This window comes from Spermophilus citellus, assembly GCF_964194105.1.
Source record: "Spermophilus citellus genome assembly, chromosome: 2".
In the NCBI taxonomy this organism is placed as follows: domain Eukaryota; kingdom Metazoa; phylum Chordata; class Mammalia; order Rodentia; family Sciuridae; genus Spermophilus; species Spermophilus citellus.
The window spans coordinates 143,979,367-144,004,453 of record NC_138183.1 but is presented as its reverse complement, the minus strand read 5'-3'; the positions used below and the strand labels follow the sequence as shown (position 1 = coordinate 144,004,453).

At 38.4% G+C, this 25,087-nt stretch overlaps 1 protein-coding gene across 1 annotated transcript in view; it reads left to right on the top strand.

The window, feature by feature from the left end:
- Nucleotides 1-18,424: 18,424 nt before the first annotated feature.
- The window catches only part of LOC308641638 (progesterone receptor-like), a gene marked incomplete at both ends in the record, with an annotated part of 172,511 nt that continues 165,848 nt past the window's right edge, over nucleotides 18,425-25,087 (top strand). The window contains 3 exon segments of the mRNA XM_081280283.1: nucleotides 18,425-18,859; nucleotides 18,861-20,068; nucleotides 21,140-21,291. Coding sequence (XP_081136409.1) covers nucleotides 18,425-18,859; nucleotides 18,861-20,068; nucleotides 21,140-21,291 — 1,795 coding nt within the window.

The following is a 25,087-nucleotide window of genomic DNA, read 5'->3' as shown; positions in this document are numbered from 1 at the left end:
AGCAATAAAAGAGAATAAAATCATAGCATTTGCAGGTAAATGGATGGAGTTAGAGAAGATAATGCCAGAGAAGTTAGCCAAACCCAAAAAATCAAATGCTGAATATTTTCTTTGATATAAGGAGGCTGATCCATAGTGAGATAGAGAGAGGGAGCATGGGAGGAATAGGGCAGAGGGGTTGGAGGGGAAGGGAGGGAGCATGGGGTTATAAATGATGGTGTAATGTGCTGATCATTATTATCCAAAGTACAGTTATGAAGACATGAATTGGTGTGAATATACTGTGTATACAATCAGAGATATGAAAAATTGTGCTTTATATGTGAAATAAGAACTATAATGCATTCTGCTGTAATATACAAATAAAAAAGAAAGACATACCAGTGTGAAAGAAAAAAATGATTTTTATCAGTTCAGGTATCCAAATAATAAACTGTGGATTCAAAGGAAAAAAGGACCACAAAAAGCAAGTCATGATAAAGATAGACATTTATATTAATTGATTTTGTACTTTATTCTACAAAGGAATATATCACAATTGGAATTCAGCCAAGAGAAATAACATAAGCTGGTTAAATTGAGTACTATAATCAAGCATATAATGAAATTAATTGGACATTCCTAGTAATATGCTTAATGGTTATACTAATATATGATAATAACTACAAATATTAATTATTAGTCATATATATGATTATTTACCAAATCAAAGACAATATTTCTAAATCCAGTTAATGAAAATCAATGGGAAAAGAGCCAAGTGAAAAAAAATATAATTTTCTTGCTAAAAACTGTGCCAATTCAAACCTGATTTTCCAATTCTCTATTAGTAAGTATCCATAGACCTGGACTTCTAGGATCATCATCATCATCATCATCATCACCACCACCAGTTATTGTTATTATCAGTTAAAATATAATAAGCAATGTACTAATTTTCATGGGTTTCCATAACAAGATACACTGGACAGGGTGGTAAAACAACAAATATTTATTTTCCTCACAGTTCTTGGAGGAAAGCCAAGATCAAGGTGCCAGAGTTGATTTCTTGATTTCTTATGAGGCCTCTCTTCCTGACTTACAGATGGCCATCTTCTTAATGTGTCCTCACAGCCTTTCCTCAATCATGGAGGGGCAGAGGGAAGAGGGGAGAGAGAGATAGGGAAGAGGGGAGAGAGAGATAGAGGAGAGAGAGAGAGAGAGAGAGAGAGAGAGAGAGAGAGAGAGAGAGAGATATGTTTCTTATTCCAAAGAACCCAGTTCTATCAGATTGCTGCTCTGTTTGATCTGACCAACTCCTTAAAGCTTTATCTCCAAATACAGTCACATCAGGGGTGAGGGCTTCAACATATGAATCTGGGAAATACAGAATTCAGTCCATAATAAATATCTACCACATATCAGATATTATATTAAGATTAGTATCTCAAATTGTTCCTCTATCAATGTTACAAGATATTAGTTTATCTATTTTAGAAATAAGTAAACTGTAGTAAAGTGAGTTTAAATAACTAGTCCAGAGTCATGTAACAAATAAAACAGAGGAAAGCCTGTAAAATAGGCTTCAAATTCCAGTAAGAATTCTCTTACAGCTTACAAATCATTTTCTTACAGTTAAGCATCATTTCACTTCTCCAGGAAGACATATGGATATAAGAAGAATAAAGAAGAAAGTTCATTAAATTTAAAACAAAGGCAGAATTCAGAGAAAACACCTCAAAAGTAGAGATTTTGTGCAAATGTTGGTCCACAGCAATATTGGTAGCAAAGTCTTTAGGAAAATCATAATCAAGTGTGTCAGGAGTCAAGGGGAAGGGAGAGAAGAGTTGTGGAAAACTGATGCAACAGACCTCAAAAGCCACAGCAACTGAACATAAGGCAGAGAAAGCTCCCATTCTAAATGTGAGTAGTACCATTCTTTGTTCTGAGATGAGCAAGGATCAGGGACACAGTGGGAAGCAGAGAGGGGGCCTGGAAGTTGCCCAGTGATAGAAGAACATAAAATCCTCAAAAACACATGTTCTAAATTTAAGGAGGCTTTCCTTGTTTTGAAAGCAGGTTCTGTTCATTGGAGACAAGGACAAAACAGAACCTTTAGAAGTGTAGATATAGCAGTAGAATCTCCACTGAGCCAGGTTGTATTCAAGGAGAGAGAGAGAGCTCTGTGACGCTATGTCTCTCCACTTCTTGAAGGGCAGGTTACCTTGGTTTTCCCTTGTTCCACAACATAAGTCTTTTGTGAAAAGTTGGCCCAGAAAAAGTTGGTTAAGTATAAGAAACAAAAATGAAACAACAACAACAACAACAAAAAAAAACATTTACACAACAATTCTGTGTTTTAAAAATGGGAAATGAGCAATAGAACATTACTAGTTAAAAAAAAAAAAACACCAGATAGTGTTGTCATTAATCAGATGAAAGTACTTCTTAGAAAAAATAATTAAGTAATCACTTTTCTCCAGGAAAACTGAAAAGTAGAAGTACAAGAACTCAGGTAAAAGATAGTCAGGCAATAGTGGATTGTGATGAAACAATAGGAGTAGTTGGATCAAGAACTTGTAAACTTCAAGTAGGAAAAAAAGTAGAAAATGAACAAAATGTTTTCTTCAGAAATTAAAACTAAGTCTAAAGGGAAGAAAACCTTGGATAAACCAGGTAAGGTGGTGCACACCTGTAATCCCAGCTACTTGGGTGATTGAGGTAGGAGGAAGTTCTAGACCAGCCTCAACAACTAAGGGATATCCTGTCTCAAAATAAAATCACAGGGCTGGAGATGTAGCTCCATGGGAGAGATCTTGTTTTAGTATGCTCAAGGCCCTGGGTTCAATGTCTATTACCATGTATACCCCCCCACACACACAAAAAAATCCCTTGGATAAAATTCAAATTTATAATCAATTAAAATCTCTTGAAAAGAATCTATTACTGTACAGTTAAATATGTAATATATGGATATAGATATAGATCTTACAATCCTAAAACTGCATTATGTCTAATGAGGAAACATTGCAGGAATTCCAAGTAATTTCAGAAAAAAAGACAAGAATACCTACTGTCTATTCTATACTTACAATACTACAGATATAAGTCTGTGCATTTAGACCAGATACAACAGAAGCACAAGAAGAAATAAAGCAATCTTTATATATAAATGATACGATGGTAAGCCCTACTGATTCAAACAATAGAACTTCAAAACAGTAAACTATAAAACTAATATTCAAATATAATAGGAACTAATACATTAGATCCCAAGTTTTCAATTTTGTGAATATTTCAAGAAAATTGACACAAGTGCATTAAATAAGTTGTAAATTATAATCCGGAGCTTATATATGTTATTACATTAATTATTATTATGTATATTATTATATAATTATACATTATATAATTATATTACATATTATATACTATTTAGTACTCTGTTTGTTTTATAGGTGTTCTACATCTGAAGCAATGAGACAAAATTTGATATATACCAATAATAGCCACTACAAGATATAAAGGAAAAGCAAATTCCACTCACAAAAGCAAGAGAAAACATCACTTAGAAATAAAGTTAAAAAGAAATGCTCAAAACTATATGAAGAAAACTAAAAAGTATTTGTAAAAGACACACATGTAGACTTAATAAATATAAAGACACACTGTGTTCTTGGTAAGAACTTCTCAGTATCATCAATAATTCTTCCTAAATTAATTTTAATGTAGTCATTATATATCAATTAATTAATATATTATTAAATAATGACAAATTATTGCAATTCCAGAAAAAGTGCCAATGATGTTTTTGATAAAGCTACTAACATTCATATGCAAAAATAAGATAGCAAAACACTAAAAGGTAGAGTTATGAGGAGGTTCTAGCTTTAAAAGATATTTAATCATATTACAAAGTCTTTTTAATTACAATATGTGAGGTTGGTATATGAATAGAAAGACCAATGGTAGAGAATAGGAAAGTAAACCAATGACATTGAAGTCTAATAGATAAGGATGAAATCTCAGATCAAAGAGAGTAATGTTAGACTTTGTAATTATTGTCATTGGGACAACAAGAAAACCATTTGAAAAACAAATTTAGATCCACTCTTCATAGCATGAAAAATAATAAGCTCCAAATGAATTAAGATCTAAATTTTTTGAAAAATTACACAGATACTGGACAAAATGGGGTATAAAATCATTTATTATTTTAGTGTAGAAAAGGCTTTGTAAGCATAATGGAGATTCCTCAAAAGACTAGGAATAGAATTATCATATGACCCAGCTGTTCCACTCTTAGGTATGTATCCAAAAGAACTAAACTCAGCATACCATAGTGATACAGGCATACCAACCTTTATAGCACCACAATTTACAATAGCCAAGTTATGAAACCAGCCTAGATGCCTATCAACAGACAAATGGATAACAAAAATGTGGTGTGTATATACATAGAGTTTTACTCAACCATAAAAAGAATGAAATTATGTCATCTGCTGATAAACAAATAGAGCTGGAGAACATCAAGCTAGATGAAAGAAAGAAGCCAAACTTAGAAAGTAAGGGTCAAGAAGGTTTTTTTCTCTTCTCATATATGCAAGAGAGAAAAGACAGAGAAGAATTTTAAGGGGGGAATCACAAAAATAGAAGGAAGACCAATAGAGCTGAGAAAGGGGATTGAGTGGGGGATACAGGGGTCATGGGGAAAATACCAGGGAACAAATTCTACCATATTATGCTATGTCCATGTATGACTATGCCCACCACAATGAATCATACACACACACACATCAGTAATTAGGGATAAAAATAACAATAATAGAAGAGAGATCAGTGGAATTGAGCAAGTGGCTCAGAAGGAGGGAAGAAAGGAAGGAAAATGAAGGTACTGGGGAATAAAATTGATCAAATTATGTGCATGTATGAATATAGACTAATGAATCCCACTATTATATATAATTATAATGCACAACTAAAAAAAGAAAAAGACTTGGAGTTATAACTTAAATTCCAATATAATTTCAAAAATTGATAAATTTGAACTTTACATTTTTTTTATTTTTTCATTTCTTTTGCAACTGGGGATCAAACACAGGGCTTTTTGCTATACAACTAAGCTATATCCCAAGTCCACAGAATTTTTGTAAATGATCTTTCATGACAAGAAATGCCATTAGCATATTTGGAATATAAATGAAAATTTAGCAGAAAAATGTTTCCAAAATATAACACAAATAAAGGGTAATAGACATATAGACACAAATAAATGGGTAAAAGACATGAATAGGTAATTTATAAAAATAGATACAAAAATGTTCCATAGTATATGAAAATATTAAAATAGAAAAACATATCTCAAATATCAGACTGACAAAAAAAGTCAACAGCTCTATTGATGAAGACTGTGACAGTCATCAGTCTGTCAATGAAGCTGTAAGGAAAGAAGCACTCTTTTGTACTACTGGTAGAAGTACAAAGTGGTACAACTCCTATGGAAGGGGATTTCTTTTAATCTTCCTTCCAGTTTTTAATAACGGGCTTTGAATGCCAGATTATGTGATTCATCCTCAGGTCCAAAGATAGTGGGGATGGCATAGAAAGTTTTTGAGTGGAACATGACATAGAAGCTATGATTTGGGAAGGCTACTTCTGAACATTAGATGGAGGTGGGGTTGGAGTAATGAGATTGAAGCTTTAGAAAGTTCTTTAAAGAGAGAAAGCAAGTTTTAATTCTAAAATTCTATTAACTGTACGATCTGCAACTTTAATAAAAGAGCTGAGTGTTAAAAATCACAGGGAACATACCTCAATTAGAAGGTAAATTTGTATTTTGGAAGTATAGTATACATTACTGTGAAACCAATGAATCTTAAACTTCAAGACACTTTTCCTTTTCTTTTCTTCTTTCTTTTAAAGTTTTGTACTGGGAATTGAGCCCAGGGTTCTTTAACACTGAGCTACATTCCCTTTTTATTTTTTTAGACACAGGGTCTCAATATGTTACTGAGGCTGATCTTGAATTTGCCATCTTACTGCCTCAGCCTCCATAGAGGGGAATTGAATACTAATGAAACTCTGTAATCATGTGTCATTCGTAACTAGCAACCCTATTTCTTAAATGTAAGTTAAATATGCATCTGTAAGTATATTAAAACACACATGCACTAGGTAACTCAATCTTGCAAAACATTAGAAAGTAATTTAAAATTTTACATTGCAAAATGTTTATAATTTTAAAATACTAGGAGCTACTTAAATGTCTAGATAATGGGTATTGTTTTAATAAACTACAATTTTTATTCACAGAATGGAGTACTATGCAATTGGAAATATTAATGAGAAAAATGTCAATAAACTGATACAAAACTATTTTGGGGATATATAAAGTGAAAAAAGACACACCATTCATATGGTAAATGAGATATTTTAAAAGGCAAATATATCTTCTTATGACAAAAAGAAGGAAAAGTTAAACAAGAAATTAATAAAATTGGGGGGAGATGAAAGGGACAGGGAGCAACATGACACTTCTGTGGGTAGAGCCTTTTTTTGTAGTTGTTATGGTCTGGATATCAAGTGACTCCAGATTCACATGTTGAAAGTTTGATCTATAATGAAGCAATGGTCAGAGGTAGGGCTCTTGGGAAGTGACTGGACCATGAGGGCTCTAAACATGTCAGCAAGTTAATCCACTGATAGATTAATAATTTGGTGACATTATTGGGAGGTGGTGGAAACTGTAGGATGTGGGGCGCAGTTCTTGAGAGCACACATGAGTATTAGATCTTATCACTGGCCCCTTCTTTCTTCTCTTACTCTCTGCTTCCTGGTCACCATGAGATGAGCAGGTTTTCTCTGCACTTACTTCCACCTTGATGTACTGCTTCACCACAATCCCAGAAACAATGGAGCCAGCTGAGCATGAACTGAACCTTCTGAAACTGTGAGCCACAATAAATCTTTCCTCCTTTAAGTTGTTTTTCATAGATATTTTGCCACAGAAGTGAAAAACTAAACATAGTAATATTACTCAGAAGCATGTTAATAGTTTACATATTCTATATATTAAAAAAATTACCAAGAATTTGAGGGATAATGTTGGATAAAATGAACACATTGAGTGCCTAGGTTTAGGTTTCTAATTGCATTTTCCACTAAACTGAATCAAGTTTCCTCAGGAAAAAGTAGATGATTCAACAGTTGGGACAGGAAATGCAAAATGATCCCACTTGATATTGTTATAAAGTAAGAGTTTTTAAAAAATGATTGGGGCATGTTAAAACAACAAAAAAGGCAGTGTGAAGGGATTTCCACTGGCCAAATCTAGGTTAATTTGAGCACTGAATTAAAGACAGTTACTGAAAAATAAGAATTGAAAATTTGGGATGATAAGATTCGACGAATCAACCTTGATAATAGGGAAAGGAATAGAAGGACAGAAGGATGGACGGACAGAAGGAAGGAAGGAAGGAAGGGCAGAAAGGAGAAAGGAGGGTAACTTTTCATTATAGTAAGTTTTCTGATTGATAAAGGTGAAGAGATAATTGGAATAAGAAAGTCAAAAGGTTAAAGGAAGTATGTTTCTCTCATATGTTGAAGCTAGAGAGGAAAAAGGCAAAGGAAGGTGGGGTCAGGTCTCATGAAAATCAAAGGAATATCTGTAGGGGAAACAGACCAAGAGATAGACATATAGTATAAATGGGGGAGGAACCTAATAAGCCTTATTTTATCTTTCATATAACTTTAAACTTATTGTAATTTCTTCTTAAAATTAAACTATACAATTGCTATTCATTTTTTCAACCTTATAGAAATCATTTCTGGTATTTAGAGAAAAACATAGCTATTTTATATGCCCATTGTTCTTATTTATGTTATTAAAATTTCCCAGAATAGTAGTTTTCTTTTCCCCTTTCCTAGATAGGTAAATTTGAAATTCATGTAATTAATAAAATCTTTAAGGTAAATACTGGTATACATGACTCCTGCTCCTGGACTGTAGAATGTGGTAAAAACAATTACCTCCTGGTTTTTACTCTTCATGCTCCTTTTCAATATCATGGTACTTTGACTCATTAGCACAAGGTTTATGACTCCTAGTAAACATACCAGCTAGAGATTAACTACGATACATTTTTAAGCTTAGTATTTATATTTGTCAATCTTTTCTCATCCTAAAATAGTCCATATAAATACAGAATTTCAATCGTAATTTAGAACATTCCCTAAAAACTATGTTACATTAGGGAGAAAAAACTAGACTACACAAACAAAAATTGAAACATTTTAATAATAAAATGCAAGCCAGATCCATTTAAGTAGATATAGCCTCAGGGATAGAAGTATAACAAATGCAGCTCTGTCTAAGCTCTGAACAACTATATGCTTAACTGCAGAACCAAAGAAATGAAAGCTATAGCCAGCATGATCAGTGCTGAAGAATGATCAGGTGAAGAAGAATTCAAGGTACATAAAGGGATATTGAGTTGATAATTATTGCTCAGTGGTAAAATGTCCTGTAGAATCTGGACATCAAAGTAGAATCTCAAGTATATATTTATGTGTTAAAAATAATCAGAATAAATGCATGGAAATACCATATTTACAAAACTATGAAAGCTATTGAATTCACTCATTAAATTCACTGAATTTCTTTAAAGCTATTAAATTCACTGAATTTCTTTTCTAGTTTAAGTGCTGATTTGGATTATAAAGTAAATAAGACTGGTATGATGTTAGACACTGCTGAATTCTCAACATCCACTTCCCTACTCCTATTCCTTTTTATTGCACCCTAATTTTATTCATATATTGGCAGCACAGTACTCAGAGTAGTGGACTCAGCTGCAGGAGATGAATCACGATTAGTCTAATCAAATTCTTCTTTGAATAACTGGTTTAATGGTGGGCAGATGACTCAATTCTAGCCAGTAAGTCTTGATAGGAAGTCAAGTAAGTTGGTTTCTGGGTCCCTAATTTAAAAAAAATGCCAAGAGAAACTGTATATTCCTAATTTTGGATGAGGTTACTTGAGGCTTGAATGCCTGCTGCTTCAGTAGCCAGCGTGGACACTAGGGGACAAGGAAAGCAACAAAACTCACACCACTGAAGCTAGCTAACTGGAAAGATGGGATGTGCAATCTTGGAGCATTAGTGAACCGCTGATTAACTAGTTCAAGAGCTGCTTTCTTCCAGACTTCTTGTTATGTAAAATAAGCAGCATTTTTTTTCTATAAGTCACATTTTGTTGAGAACCTTATTACTGGGAGCCAGAAAACCTCTTAACAATTGGTATTAAAAGGTATATTTGGGGGATAGTTATGCCAGAACAAATGGTGCAAAAAACAGACATACCTTGGGGGTTAGTCAGTATATCCATGAAGGGGCCTGAATAACCTAAGAGTTGTATGGGGCACTGGATTCCGAACCTAAGGCTGTGTAAAAATTAGAGAAGTGAACTTTGTATACCTTCCTCTGTGGTAAAGTGCCAACTTTCACCTACAAGTATTTCTTTGCAAAGATGTAACAGTTGCCTCAATCTAAATCTAGGATGGCAAATATCAAATAGCATTTCTTAAAGTTGTAAGAAATTTTTAAAAAATTAACTAACCAAATTAAAACCACAGTGAGATAACACTGTACAACATTAGAATTTGTAAAATTAAAAATACTGACCAAATTTTTGTCCAGGATATGGAAAAAATTAGAACTCTAACATACTAGTGATAATATAAAATGGTACAGCCACTTTGGAAAACTGACAGTTAAAGATACATCTACCATCCATTTGGGCTGCTGTAACAATATACCATAATATTGGATAGCTTAGATACATCAGTTTAGGAGGCTGGGAAGTCCTCCATCAAGGAGAGAGAGTCAATTTCAGAAGATGGCCTGCTTTCTCATTTATAAATGGTATATGTAGTGGAAGGGGCTAGGTGTTCTCCATGACTTAATTACCTCCTAATGGCCCTGCCTCCTAAGGTCATCCCATTGGTCACTAACTTTCAATCTTTGGTGAAGCACAAACATACAGACCATAATGCCCACTAATTTATCCAGACATTTCATTTCTAAATGTTTAAACCCAGGATAAATTAAAACATTTGTCCATTCAAAGACTTATACATGTATTTCATAGTAGCTTTATCTGTAATACCAAAAAAAAAAATGGAAGCAATACAAATGGTCCATGTTATGGTTAGGATCTGGAAAGGCCCCCAAAGGCTCATGTGTTGAAGGTTTTGTTCCCAGTGCAGCAGTGTTCAAAAGTGGAGCTATTGGGAAATCCTTGGATTATGAGGGCTCTGACATCATCGGTGGATTCATTCATTCGTGGATTCATAATTGTTGGCATTACTAGGAAGTGGTGGAAATTATAGGAGATGGGATCCAGTTGGAGAAAGTAAGTAACTAGAGGGTGTCCTTGAAGTATATATCTTGTTCCTGGTGCCTTCTTACCTTTCTCTGTCTGCATCCTAAATGCCATGAGATCAGCAGCCTTCTGTTTCCACCCTTCTTACCATGATGTTCTGTTTTACCTCAGGAAAATTCCAAATCCATTAATCAAAATGAATTTTTTTCTTTTCTAAGTTATTTTTCTCAGATATTTTGTCCAAGTGATGAAAGCTAACTAACACATTCATCAAAGAGAAATGGATAAATAAAGCAACAAATCATGTTATATTATGGATTATTGCTCAGTGTTGTGATCTAGATATTAGGTGTGAGACAATGCATGTAGGGTGTGACTAGAGGAGGTGGGTCAATGAGGTGTACCTTTGGGGTATATGTTTTGTCCTTGATGAGATGAGAACTCCCTCTTTCTGCTTCCTGGTGACCATTTCCTCTCCCACAATCTTCCATCTTGATGTTCTGCCTCACCTCAGGCCCAGAGAAATGGAGTCAGCTGTCTGTGGACTGATACCTCTGAAATCATGATCAACAGATAAACTTATCTCCTTTAAAATTGCTTTTTAGGTCTTTTGGTCACTGCAGGAAAAAAAAAATCATGGCTAAAACACTCAGCAATTAAAAGAGTCAACTTGGGCTGGGATTGTAGCTTAGTGGTAGACACTTTCCTAACACTGGTTTTGATCCTCAGCATCTCCTAAAAAATAATAAATAAAATAAAAGAATTGTTTCCATCTACAATTAAAAATATTTTTTTAAAAGAGTGAACTATTGATATATGCTGAAACTCAATTATGCTGAATGAATGTCTTTAAAAGCATGTGATGGATTATACAAAATTATATCAAATAAAACCAAATGTAGAGCACTTTTAGCACCCAGATCTTCATTTTAAAACCATTTTTCTATAAAATAAATCAAACTTCTTTGGACAGAAGTCTGTATCTATTACTCAGGTAATGTATTAATCAGCTTTCCATCAACTGTGACAAAATACTGAACCAATAAACTTAAAAGGAGAAAATGTTTATTTTGGTTCATGGTTTCAGCTTAAGGTTAGTTGTCTTCATTGTCTTGGGGCCTGTGGCAAAGCAAAACATCATGGTGAAAAGCATGTGGCTGAGCAAAGATGTTCCACCTCATGGTGGTCAGGAAGCAAAGAGGGAGAAGAGGTGTCTTGGATTCCATTATTCCCTTCTAGGACATACACCTAAAGACCTACTACCACCAACTTGGCCCTACTTCCTATAGTTCCCACTACCTCTCAAAAGGACCATTAGCTGGAGAACAAGATTTAACATATGTACTTTTGAGGGACATTCAAGATGCAAACAATAACATTGACCCTATGACCCTCATAGTCTCACATTGAACCCAAAATGCAAAACTCATTCAACTATCTCCAGGATTTCCTATTCTCATAACAGTTCCAGTGTAGCTCAAAAATCCAAGTTCAAAATATCTTCTGAGACTTACAGCATACTCTTAGCTGTGAGCCCCCGTAAAATAATACAGAGAGTTATAGTTTTCAAAGATACAATAAGGCAAGGTTAAACATTCCCATTTCAAAGGAGAGAAATAGGAAAACAAGAAAAAAACTGGCTAAAGCAAGAACAAACCCCAGCAAAGCAAATATTAAACTCTGTAACTCCAATTCTCGTATCCAGGTCACACAGTGACATGATATGAACTCCAAAGGGCTTGGGAAGCCCTCCCCCGTGGCCTTTCTAACTGCAGACCTCCTGTCCTCTCTCTTGGGTTGGCTGTGCTTTCTGCCTGCCTTGGCAGGCAGTCCTCATTCCTGGCGTCTACAATTTCCTGGGGGTATTCATTATAGCTTTGGCTTTACTCCTACAGCTTCATAATTCACTGTGTCAGGGGATGCTTGCAGAGGTCCTGACCCTGCCACATACTTCCTACTTTTTCATCCTACTTTTCTTTGAAATATTGGTAGAGGCTTTCATGATCTCATAATTCTGTATACCTGCAAAAACAGCATGACACAGATGATGCCAAGGTCTGCCACCTGCTGGAGAAATAGTCAGGTCCACTTGCAGCATGACTGAAGCCACTTTTGAGTGCCTGTATGGCTGAACATAGGGGAAAGAATGCTGGGGAAACAATTCCCTATGTGGCCCTGCCTAAGCAGGGTGCTACCAAGTTCCCTTCTCAAAGCAAAGTCTTTGAAACAAGATTACACTTTTGTACTCTTGAGCCTGTAATGGGTGGAGTCTTGCTAATTCCTGAGATGCTCTCAAAGCATCTTTCCTATTGAACCAGTGAAAAATAGTTTCTGTTTAATAGCATTGATCTCTTCAGCAACCACACTCTCTTTGGCTGCAACTTTAAACATGCTCCTTTTCTGGCCAAACTGAAAGTTTTACAAATATTTTCATTCTACTATTTTTATTTATTTATTTTTATTTTATTTTTTACTTATTCTCACTGAATACCTGCTAAATGCAGCCAGTAATAATTCTGCCACTGTCTGCATGCTGTGCTGCCTTGAAATGTCCTCCACTGGATTAATTAGTTTATCACTTTTAAACTCAAACTCCTACAAAGTCTCAGTATCAACAAAATATAGACAGGCTTTTTAAGCTCTGTCAGAATGTAACATGAATGGCCTCTACTAAAAATACCAATAGAATTCACATTTCTATCTGAAACCTTTCCATTCCTATCATCACACTTGTCTTCTGAGCCTCCATCAGAATCACCCACTTAATTAAACTCCACCTACAGCATTATAACTTTTCTAGCTTGCTTCTCCAAACTTTTCCAAACTCCTCCCACAAACCAATTCCAAAGTCTTCTGAACCACAGTATCAGGTATAGTCACAACAATGACCTCATTTCTCAGTACCAATTTTCTATATTGGTTAGCTTTCCATCACTGTGACAAAATGCCTAAGGTGATCAACTTTAAAGTTAGAAGGATTCGTTTTGGCTTACAGTTTCAGAAGTTTCAGTTCATGGCTCCATTGTTCTGTGGCAAGGCAGAACATCATAGTGCAAAGCATGGGGCAGAGCAAAGCTACTCACTTCACGGCACCCAGGAAGAAAAGTGCACATCACTAATGACCTAGTTCCTCCCAATGGGCCCCACCTCCTGAAGTTTCCACCACCTCTCAAAAACACCACTGGGTGGGAATGAAGCCTTCAACACATGAACTTCTGGTAGACATTTAAGGTTCAAACCATTATAGATACAAATAAGAACTCCCAATATTCTAAGCTGGAAAAATTTGAGCAACAAAATGAATCCATAGTGGCATAAGTAAAAGACTGAATAAAGCAGTAAACAGGGAGAAAACATAAATCTTTCCTGCAGAATTCCAAATAAGTCTTGTAGTTTACTCCACCCCAGAGGAAAAGACTACCTACTCCCCCACACTCTTTTAAGTGATTCATTGTGGCTTCCTTTAAAGAGTACAGTATGGAAGGAGAGAAAATTAATAACTGCTGTGGAGTAACCTGACAAACACTGCTTCAGCCCAGTGATTAAGATCAATACTGACAGTCATAGATCACATTGATGGGATATACCCATAATATGGTATAATGAATATGGCACTTAAACTTTTTTTTATTTTCTTCTCCAAAACAAAGAACCATAGACTACTTACAGAGTCATTCTATAATACTTCTCAGGACTGTCAAGGTCATGAAATATAGGAAAAGTCCAAAAAAAAAATTTACAGCCAAAAAAGGAGACTTGAGGACAATGAGATGTGATGTTCTGGATTGGATCCTGGAAAGGAAAATGGACCTTAAATTAAAACTAAGGAAATCTGAATATCCTACGGATGTAAATTAATTACAATTTACCAACATTAGTTCATTAATTATAACACATATGCTTTGTTAATACAGATGTCAATAACAGGAAACCCTATGAAGATATTTGGGCACCTGGTACTATCGCTCAAATTTTTCAAAAAATCTAAAACTGTTCTAAAAGTTTATTAATAAAAAATCTGAAGTAAACACATATTTAAGATGTGTTTAGTATTATTTAAAATAATGTTTAGTAAATCAGATACGAATCTTTAAAACCTAATATATAGTAACAAAGCAGATTAGTGGTTGCTGGGGGAGTAACTGGGGTAGTAGAGAGGAGGGATGGAAAGAGCAGTATGACAGGATTGAAAAGTGGCATGGCCAGGCATGGTGGTGCACACCTGCAATCCCAGCCATTGCAGTCATCAGGAATCCCAGGGACTCAGGCAGCTGAGGCAGCAAGATCACAAGTTCCAGTTCTCCACAACATAGTGAGACCTGTTTCAAAAAATAAATAAATAAATAAAAAGGCTAGGGATGTAGTTCTGTGTAGTAAAGCACCCTTGGGTTTAATCCCCAGTAGCACAAAATGAAAAGATAAACAAACAAATAGATAAATGGATAAATAAATAAAAAGTGACATGAGAACACTTTTGGAGGCAAAGGATATATTTGTTTTTCCTGTTCATGCTGAGAATTTACATCTAAAACTTTAAAAATTATACAGTTTAAATGTATGTATCTTATCACATGACAATTAGGCCTTAATAAAACTCCCCTTTTAAAATTATAGGAAAAAAATTCTTAAGTTTATATTTTCTTCTCCAAAACAAAAGTCATCCTCAGGAATATTTGGTGTTAGCCCCATATCACCTGAATCTAACTGATGGATTTTGTTTCATTCAAAGATTCATATACTTGTGGAGTTCCTGTATCAATAATTCCAATCACCCAGCACCAAATTTCATGGAATAATGGTGTATTAGTACATGTTGGGAATCTTTATTATTGTTTTCCCACTTGAAGATTTTCGTTCTTATGGAAACAACCTAGTTAAACAGTATGCTTGAGAGAACTTTTTTATAACCAACCAAAATTAATCCAAATATAGTTTGTCAGATTAAAAATGAGGCCAAGTATTAATTTTATGGCAGTAACCTGGAAACCAAGACCCAAGCCATCTGGCATTCAAAGTTACATTCATAAGAAGGCTGTCATTTGATTGCTTGGGTTCAAATCTGGCTCTGTTACTTACTATTTTAATAATATTGAAAACTCTGTACCTCAATTTTCCCAATTATGTAATGGGATAGTAGTACCTATTTCCATGGGAAGTTGAAGGATTAAATAAGTTAACACATGTAAAGCGTTTAGAAGACAACATAGCAATTTTGTCTAGATTCTACAAATTCTACAGATTCTATGGAATTAGCTATCAAGGAAAAACAAACTAAAACCACAGTGTGATACCACTCCATGTACTGGCGGGGTTGCATAGGGATAATAAAACGATGTGGAGCAGTTAAAATCCTCATAAACTGCAGGTGGAAATGTAAAATGTTTAGTACCTTTGAAAACAGTCTAGCAGTTCCTCAAAATGTTAAATGTAGGGTTATCATATAACCCAATTCATGTCCTAAGTATATAACCAAGAGAAATGAAAACAGGTTTGCACAAAAACTTATACATGACTTCTCATAACAGCATTTTTCATGATAACCAAGAAGTGAAAACAACTAAAAAGTCCAACAACTTAAAAATGGATAAATAAAATGTAGTATATCTACAAAATAGAATATCAATTGACAACAACCAAGTTATGAAGTACTAATACATGTACAATATGAATAAATCTTGAAAACATACTTAATTAAATAAATCAGTAAAAAATATCACATATGGAAGAATCTATTTGTATGAAATGTCCAAAATAGGCCAATCCATAGAGACAGAATGTAGATTAGTGGCTGCTAAGACATTTGGGGAGGCAGAATGTGGGGGTAACTACTAAAGAGTGAGATTACTTTTTAGGGTTATATAAGTGTTCTAAAACTGATGGTGGTAAAGAATATGTTTGTTAAAACACTGAATTGTACACTCTAAGTAGGTGAACTGTATGGTATCTAAATTATATCTCAATAAAGCATGCCAATTATTTTAAGATGGCTTGGAATGAAGAAAGTCTGAAAAAACAAAAAACCCAGGAGTGTTCATAATAATAAATTAGATCATCTCTCCAGCCTTATCTACTTCCTTCCCACACTTAATCCATGCTCTATCCATTATGGCCCTGTTACATTAGCCGTATTATAGTTTCCTATTTGGTGCCTTGTTAACATCTAGTATCTGCTTCCTGGACTTCTCTTTACCTAGATAATTTTTACTTATCTGAGTTAACTAATTTTTATTTAGAGTAACTAATCACTGGAACAATCAAGTCCAAAACCCAGTGGTTTTGATAAAGTTTTATTTATCGCTCAGGTAGCCCCTCCTCAAGTATTCTTACCTCTAGCACCTTCATTCATCTTGGAACCTGGGAGTCATCCACTGTATTCTCTATACCTAAGTGGGAAAAACTTTGAGAAATTAGCATAGTTAGCACCTCCACATTCTCAAAGAAAGTTTCCAAATGATTAACTGATTTGAACAGGATATATTTAAGGTGATGTCAGGATGTCTAATGACCTTGGGTTTACTAGATATTGTTGGTTTATGACTCTGTATCTGAAGTATATATTGCAATACGCTCTCCTCTTTCTGCAGCATCTTCATGAATTTAAAGGTGATATATTTTAGTATAGAGGTGATATATTTTATTATTTATTTATTTTTGTGGTACTATGATTGAACCAGGGAACTCTACCACTGAGCTATATTCTTAGCCCTTTTTACTTTTAGATAGGGTCTCACTAAGTTGTGGAGGCTGGCATCAAACTTGCAATCCACCTGCCTCATCCTCCAAAGTAGCTGGGATTATAGGCATGTACCACCCTGCCAGACAGAGATCTATGTTTAAAGTTTCAAAGATAATTATTTTTAAGAATAAGAATATTGAGGCAAGAAAGCACTGTTCACCATCTCTACCATAGATCTCATAATGTAGTAGAGGAGTATCAGCTAAAACCAAAGAAAACTTTCCTTAAATTGATATTCATTAAAACTGGAACACATTTCTTAGAACAACCCATATATGGCAATCAACATCTGAACTTCCTGAACAGGTAGAGAAAAGTTACTAATTATCTTCCACTCCCAAATTATGTTAACTCTTTACAAAACTTGAAATCCTGAAATGGTCCTCAAAATTTTATTTCTAACAGACTCTATCCGTTTTTCCAATTACATTGGCATAATTCTTAATTGGTGGTGCAAAATCTAATATGCTTATGAGGTTCCATCCCAAAGCACCTGCTATTCACAGAGGAACTCAATCTAGTGGGTGTAAATACCAACTTCATAGTTTCAAATCTGGTAGGGAATTGGATAGGGAGGGGCTTTGGGCGGGCTTCACTAGACCAAGGAGGCATTGTTAGGAAGCCTTGGAGCCAGCCTACACCTGTCATTTGGGTTAAAGCCTTGGTAGTAGTTGAGTGTGAGGATTCTGGTATGTGGATAGCATTCGCAATGAGAACTAGCTTCATTTGGCATTGAGTGGAATCTGCAACGAAAGGCGGCTCGTCCTCCCGCACCGCTGAGAACTGGGACAGCCTTAGAGAGGACAGTCGTCTGCAGTAGGGAACCGGCAGGAGCATGTCTGAGATGCGCTGTACTGAAAAGTCTATGTATGTAGCCCTGGAGTTTTAGAGAGAAGGGCAGTACAACGCAATCAGGGATAGTTGAAAGACAGAATCTTGTGTAATTGAATTGCTTTCTCAGCTGCAGCCTCTCCAGTGATGGACTTATGCGTTACTCTGCGTCTCCCGTCCACGAACAGAAGTCAGAGAACTCTCTTGGAAAACTCCCAACTAGGAGACAAACTACCTTTTCCTGCCCTCCTCACTTGCTGCAGGAACGAAACGACCGCCACCCTTCCTCTGACTGACCACAGGATGGAAGGCCAGGGCAGGAGCTGACCAGCGCCGCCCCTCCAGACTCAGGAGGTGGAGATCCCCCTCACCCCAATCCAGCCAAATTGACACCCATTTTCTCCCCCCTCTGCCCCTATATTATCGACACCCCCTCCTCTTTCCCCTTTCCCTCCTCCCTAAAGACAGGGGTGGAGAAAAGGGGAGTTCAGGTCGTCATGACTGAGCTAAAGGCAAAGAATCCCCGGGCTCCCCACGCAACGGGCTGCACGCCCTCGCCCACCGAGGTCCAATCCCCCCTGCTGGGTCGTCCGGACGCTGGCCCGTTCCAGGGAACCCAGACCTCAGACACTTCGCCTGTAGTTTCGGCCATACCCATCTCCCTGGAAGGTCTGCTCTACCCTAGGTCGTGCCAGGGTCAGGATCCCCCAGACCGGAAGACGCTGGATCAGCAGTCGCCGTCAGAGGTGGAGGGCGCGTACTCGGGAGTTGAAGCCACAAGGGGTACAGGAAACTGCAACTCTAGAGTCCCAGAAAAGGACAGCGGGCTGCTGGACAGTGTTTTGGACACGCTTCTGGCGCCCTCGGGGCCCGGGCAGAGCCAAGCCAGCCCTCCCACTTGCGAGGCCACCAGCCCTTGGTTTCTATTTGGCCCAGAACTCCCCAGAACTCCCCGAGGACCCCCGTAGTGCCTCCGGTACAAAGGGGGTATTGGCCCCGCTCATGAGCCGGCCTGAGAGCAAGTCTGGAGACTGCTCCTCTGGGACAGGAACAGTCCATAAGGTGCTGCCTAGGGGCCTGTCACCGTCCCGGCAGTTGCTGCTCCCGACCTCTGGAAGTCCCCATTGGCCCGGGGCCTCAGTGAAGCCATCTCCGCAGCTAGCTGCTGCGGCGGAGGTGGTGGAGGAGGATGGCCCCGAGTCCGAGAGCTCCACCGGTCCACTTCTGAAGGGCAAACCTCGGGCTCTGGGAGGCACAGCGGCCGGAGGAGGAGTCGCACCCAGCGCGCCTGGAGCGGCTGCAGGAGGCGTCACCCTTGTTCCGAAGGAAGATTCCCGCTTTTCAGCGCCTAGAGTCGCCTTGGCAGAGCAAGATGCGCCGGTGACGCCCGGGCGCTCCCCGCTGGCCACCACAGTGGTGGATTTTATCCACGTGCCTATCCTGCCCCTCAACCATGCCATCCTGGCCGCCCGAACCCGGCAGCTGCTGGAAGGGGAGAGTTACGACAGCGGGGCCGCGGCTCCCAGTGCCTTTGCCCCGCCGCGGGACTCGCCCTCGGCCTCGTCCACTCCGGTTCCATGCGGTGACTTCCCTGACTGCACATACCCGCCGGACTCCGAACCCAAAGATGACACATTCCCTCTCTATGGCGACTTCCAGCCTCCAGCCCTGAAGATCAAGGAGGAAGAGGAAGGCGCGGAGGCCGCCGTGCGCTCCCCGCGTCGGTACCTAGTGGCCAGTGCCAACTCTGCCACCTTTCCGGATTTCCCACTGGCGCCGCCGCCGCGAGCTCCCTCATCCAAACCCGGGGAAGCCGCGGTGGTGGGCACATCCGCCAGTGCCACAGTCTCGTCCGCGTCCTCCTCGGGGTCGACCCTGGAGTGCATCCTGTATAAAGCAGAGGGCGCGCCGCCCCAGCAGGGCCCATTTGCTCCATTGCCCTGTAAGCCTCCAGCCGCTGGCGCCTGCCTACTCCCAAGAGAGGGCTTGCCCTCCACCTCCGCCTCTGCTACCGCCACAGGGCCGCCACCTGCGCTCTACCCTCCGCTGGGCCTCAACGGGCTGCCACAGCTTGGCTACCAGACCACAGTGCTTAAGGAAGGCCTGCCACAGGTCTACCCACCGTATCTCAACTACCTGAGGTGAGGGCCTTGCGCTGCGCCTGGCATGTTCGCAAAGTAGCGCTCTTGGTGGCTTAACACTGCCAGCCTCCCTTTGGCAGCATAGGGCTCCCTTCCCCCTGGGTGGCCTCGAGGGGGTGGGCAACAGGGACCTGGCACAAGGGCAGTTTGTCTTACTCTTCTCATTACTCTTTTGGGGACACAAAGGGGCACAAAATATGCCATTTGGGGGGAAGAAGGACCATTACTGGCATTGTGTTTACTGGAAAAGAGCTAAGGCAGTTTCCCTGGGAGGGGTGGGACTTGAAGAGTGGCTGGCCAGAACCCAAAGCAGAAACACCTTAGGGATTTGTACACGTTAAAGGCTCAATTTTCATATGAATCTCAAAATGAAAATTAATTATAAGCCTAATGTTTTAATTGTGTATTTATATGTCAATCATTACAGTGTACAACACTCTAATAGTGTTTAGGATTCTCTACTATGTTTTCAAGAACATTTTTATTTATACACTGAAGGAAGGTATAAGAAAAAGAATCCTTGGTTTGTAGACTTTCCTGCTGCAAATAAGCAAAACAGTGTGAATGTCTTGAACAATACTTGTATCTATGTGTTTGCTGGCTCACACATGTATACACACACTTACAGAGTTAAGTTTTCAAAACTTTAAGCAAAAGCATCGCTAAGTTCTGTTGAACACTTAAAGTCAAACATGTTTATTGTTACACAGCATACAGGAAGGGTATAACATTTTATTTTGTCAGAAACTAAATTGCTCCTTATATAGAAAAGGAGTTCTGTAGAAAGATTTCTGTTTAACTAATCGAGTTTAGCTTTCCTAAACATAAATTGATACACTATCATTCTTTGAGGTTGGTACTACTGATGAATGGTCAATAATTTGCAAGTTTAGTGAATCTAATTATAGTGAGTCTATTATATCATATTTAGTTTGCATGTCTTTCAAGTGTGGATAATGGTGTTATATTTTAAAATCCCCTTTAACCTCATCAATACTGGTTTTAAAAACATTTAGTATCAGATAGCAGTACAACAAAAAATAAATGGAGTATTTTGTTTTGCATTTCAAGGCCAGATTCAGAAGCAAGCCAGAGCCCACAGTACAACTTTGAATCACTACCTCAGAAGATTTGTTTAATCTGTGGGGATGAAGCATCAGGTTGCCATTATGGTGTCCTTACCTGTGGGAGCTGCAAGGTCTTCTTTAAAAGGGCAATGGAAGGTAGGCTTCTTTTTCCTGATTCTTTATTATTGACTTAATTGTCAATGGAGACCATCTTTGTAATTATCCCTTGCTTCTAAGAAATAGTGATATTTTTATATAACTTAAAATATATGATGATATTTCAATAATACATTTTTACTATAATACTCAGTAGTGAATATGATTGGATATTATAATTTCATACTCTTTGATTAACACTTTCAATAGAAGACATGAGTCATCATAATCTTGAGGCCAGTGCTACTATTGTTCAATAACTAGTTTTCAGGACAGCTTGGTTTTAATGGTGTTTTTAATACATCTACCCACATTTCCTAGCCCTTTGGAAGTGTTTACAAAACTTAATGGAACTAGGGAGATGTTGATTATCATTATCTATGAAAAAGCACAGCACAGTTAGGGTTCTTAGGCCTGAGAGTCCACACCTGTTATTTGAAAACATTTAGATATTCCCCTCTGACTGAATCACTCACTCATTCATTCCCTCATTCGTTCATTCATAGCAATGGTATGCCAGATAGCCCTGGGTATTGGTGGTGGGAGAAATAAACATGAATGTGGCCCATACCTCACAGATGAATGTGAGGGACAGAAGGACACACAAATAACCAAATTTTATAGCAAGAACTGGGAATTGTTTGAACTGCAAAAAGTACTAGGCGTATACCCACTCATGGTCCCTGACTCTGATCCCTCCAGGGGTTCCCAAAGGATCTGGGACTATTCTGTAATGCTGCCCCCTGCAGGTTTTTCCAGGGAGTGCTGCTGTCTTCAGGAGAGGCAGTTCCTGACAACCTCATCTCTCTTCCAAGGGTGGAATTGAAACTGGTGACAAGAGCTCTGGCCTGGGAATCAGGAGGCCTGGTGTCAGCCCTAGATCCATTGCTTCCTAGTATGTAGCCCTTGGCCAAGCTATTCACTAAGTTCCTGTTTCCTTCCATAAACTATGAGGGTAGTGTTCTTGATGTTGTTCATGGTGACCTCTATGGTAATACATAAAGGTCCCATACCAATTAATTTTTGCAATAATTCAAACAATAGTATTTATCAAAACTTTTCCATTCCTAGGGCTATAATAGGGTCTATGGAGGTTGCAAAAGCTGTGATCCCTGCCTCAAGCTGCTCACCTTCTTATTGGATAGAAATCTTTACACAGATGATCTAGGCAGGAAATGAGAGAATACAAGGCAATATCTCTGATTTTAGGATTTAAACTGGTTTTCTATATTAAATCTGACTTTTCCATTGAATTACCTGTTTACTCCCAAGATGTGTTTTCTTGGTTGTGAAGAGCTTTAGGCTATCATAAGTCTTTTCGTTTAAGCTACATAGATCCCCCACCCCATTCTGCCTCTCTCTGTCCTGGGATTGTTCTATGGTCAGATGAGTAAAGAGTAGGTAAGCAATCTGAAAACCAGATGCTGAGAAGTCAAGGGAGGCTGAAAGACCTGAGAAACCACATAGACCAGCTTCACCAGCTTCCTGGGTAAAGATCCTACCTCTGTCTGTGCTGCTCTGTGCTTCTAAAGTGGCATCTGAACACTCCTCTGGAGGGAAGGAACAGAAGGCAGAAACGGCCCAACTCCCTCCACCAAGCCTTTTAATAATGGCATTAATCTATCCATAGGGGTAGATCCCTCATGACCTAAACACCTCCCACAGAGCCCCACCCACTCATGCCATTATACTGTGCATTTAATTTTCAATATATGAATTTGGGGACACACATTCAGATCATAGCAGATCCTGGGTGCAGAGAACAGAGATGCTGTAAGCAAGTGAATAGTCTAAGTTAGTGATAGAACAGGGCCAAGGGCCGAGGCTATGGCTTAATGGAGGAACACTTGCCCAGCAAGGCCTTGGGTTTGATCCCCAGCACCCCCCCAAAAGAGAGAGAGAGAGAGAGAGAGAGAGAGAACGAGAACTGGGCTTAGAAGCCAGATGCCTGTCCTGGGCCTTTACCAAGTTCCTCATCATTTCTCTCCTCCTGCTATATAGGGGGTGGGGAAGGTATCTCTGTTTATAGCTACTCTTAGGTAAACTTATGAAACTCACAGACAGTCATAGTCAAATATTAATTCCTGGTTTAAAGAAGTCATTTAACTTCCCTAAAGTGTAAAATGTTAGAATAATGCTTAATGCTCATTTCATCATGCCGTTGTTCAGGATGCAATATCCGACAAAGACTCTTGAGTAAATGCCAGAGAATGAGGCCCATCAAGCCACCCTAGGGAACAGCCATTCAATAAGTACTGCCCAAATCTTCATCCATGTTTGTCCCCCAGATGTCACTGTGCACCTTCAAGAGCTCCTCCTGTATCCACCCATCCTGGTCACTGGGCCCTCTAGGACACAGCAGCCCGTGCTGGGCAGCCCTTCCCCTTTCAACCAGTTACTACTGAGCAGCTTTTTGCTGCCACATTAATTAACAGTGAAGCAGATAATTGGCATTAGCTTATAGGAGCTGAAAAATCATTAATAGTTCTTTTCACACTAGTTGTAGAACATTCATTGTGATAAATCTTGATTTGAATGTAATTCACCCTCATTTTCATTTATCCCTAATGAGAGGATGAAGGCATTTTCTTGACATACGGGAATTAGAAGAGACTGGCGGCTACACTAGGTTTACCTGCAACTAAGTAAACATCTATTGAAGAAATGAATTGATTTTAAAAAGAAATGATAAAAATGAAAGAGTAATTGGAGTTTGTTAGGTTCATGGTTATAGGCATGTGGAGTAATAATTCAAGCAGTAATCTCTAGCCATCCCTTTCCAGGCCTAGGGTTGTGACATCACTTCTCTATGCTTGTTTCTTCGGGTGCTAAATGGAGACGCTAATCCCCATCTTACAGTTATTGTGATAATCATAGATAATATATATAAAATGCCAGCATAGCAACTGACCTTAGGCGCTTAGGAAATGGTAGTTGCTTCTCCGCTCATCATCATCATCATCACCATTATCTTCATCATCACCGTCTCAATGTCTTCATCATGACTATGCCATTAGCCTTACCCAACATTATCATTCCCTTCCTCTTCACGGTTTTCATCATCTCCATCATTTTTTACAAAGCTGTATGGACTTTGATCAAAGCTAATCTTTGTCTTTATTGGGAATATCACTTTCAGAAAGACGAAATGCTATCTTTTGTGTGTGTGTCTGTTAGAAACCTTTTATTCTGAAATAATCACATTTCCAGACAGGACCCTTTATTCTGCAGTCTGCAGAGTAATTGCTTCAGCCACTGCCACCTTGAAAGGTTTCCAGGGCTGTGTGAATGGAGGAATGTATGGGAGCAAAGACTACTCTCCCTCTGGTCCGGGGACTGATTATCTTGTTTGCCTTTAATCACAAATCAGCACAGAGATCCTTTGCTGGGGCTGTTTACTGCGAAGCTGAGACCAGTGACACATGCTTTGAAGGTCTTTGGATGATCAGCTATAGAGAAGGGAACTGTGGGGTTGCAGAATGAGGACAGACTCACATTCCCACCTTACTTCTGGGTTTACTATTGGGCCTCTCTGGGCCTCGGTGTCTTCATTTGCAAAATATTTTTACAGCATCTTCTAGGGATGCCATAAAATTAAATGATCTAAATTAATGTGTGTGCAGAGTACAATACAGTGCCTAACACAAAATAAGTGAGTGGCAAAGTGTCCATTGATTTGATGAAGGCCCACACAGTGATTATACCACCCAACACCTTAAGTTAGGGCTCCAACCTGTCCATCTCCATCACGGTTGGTTATATCACCATCAATGTCCCTCTGGTTCTCAATAGATTT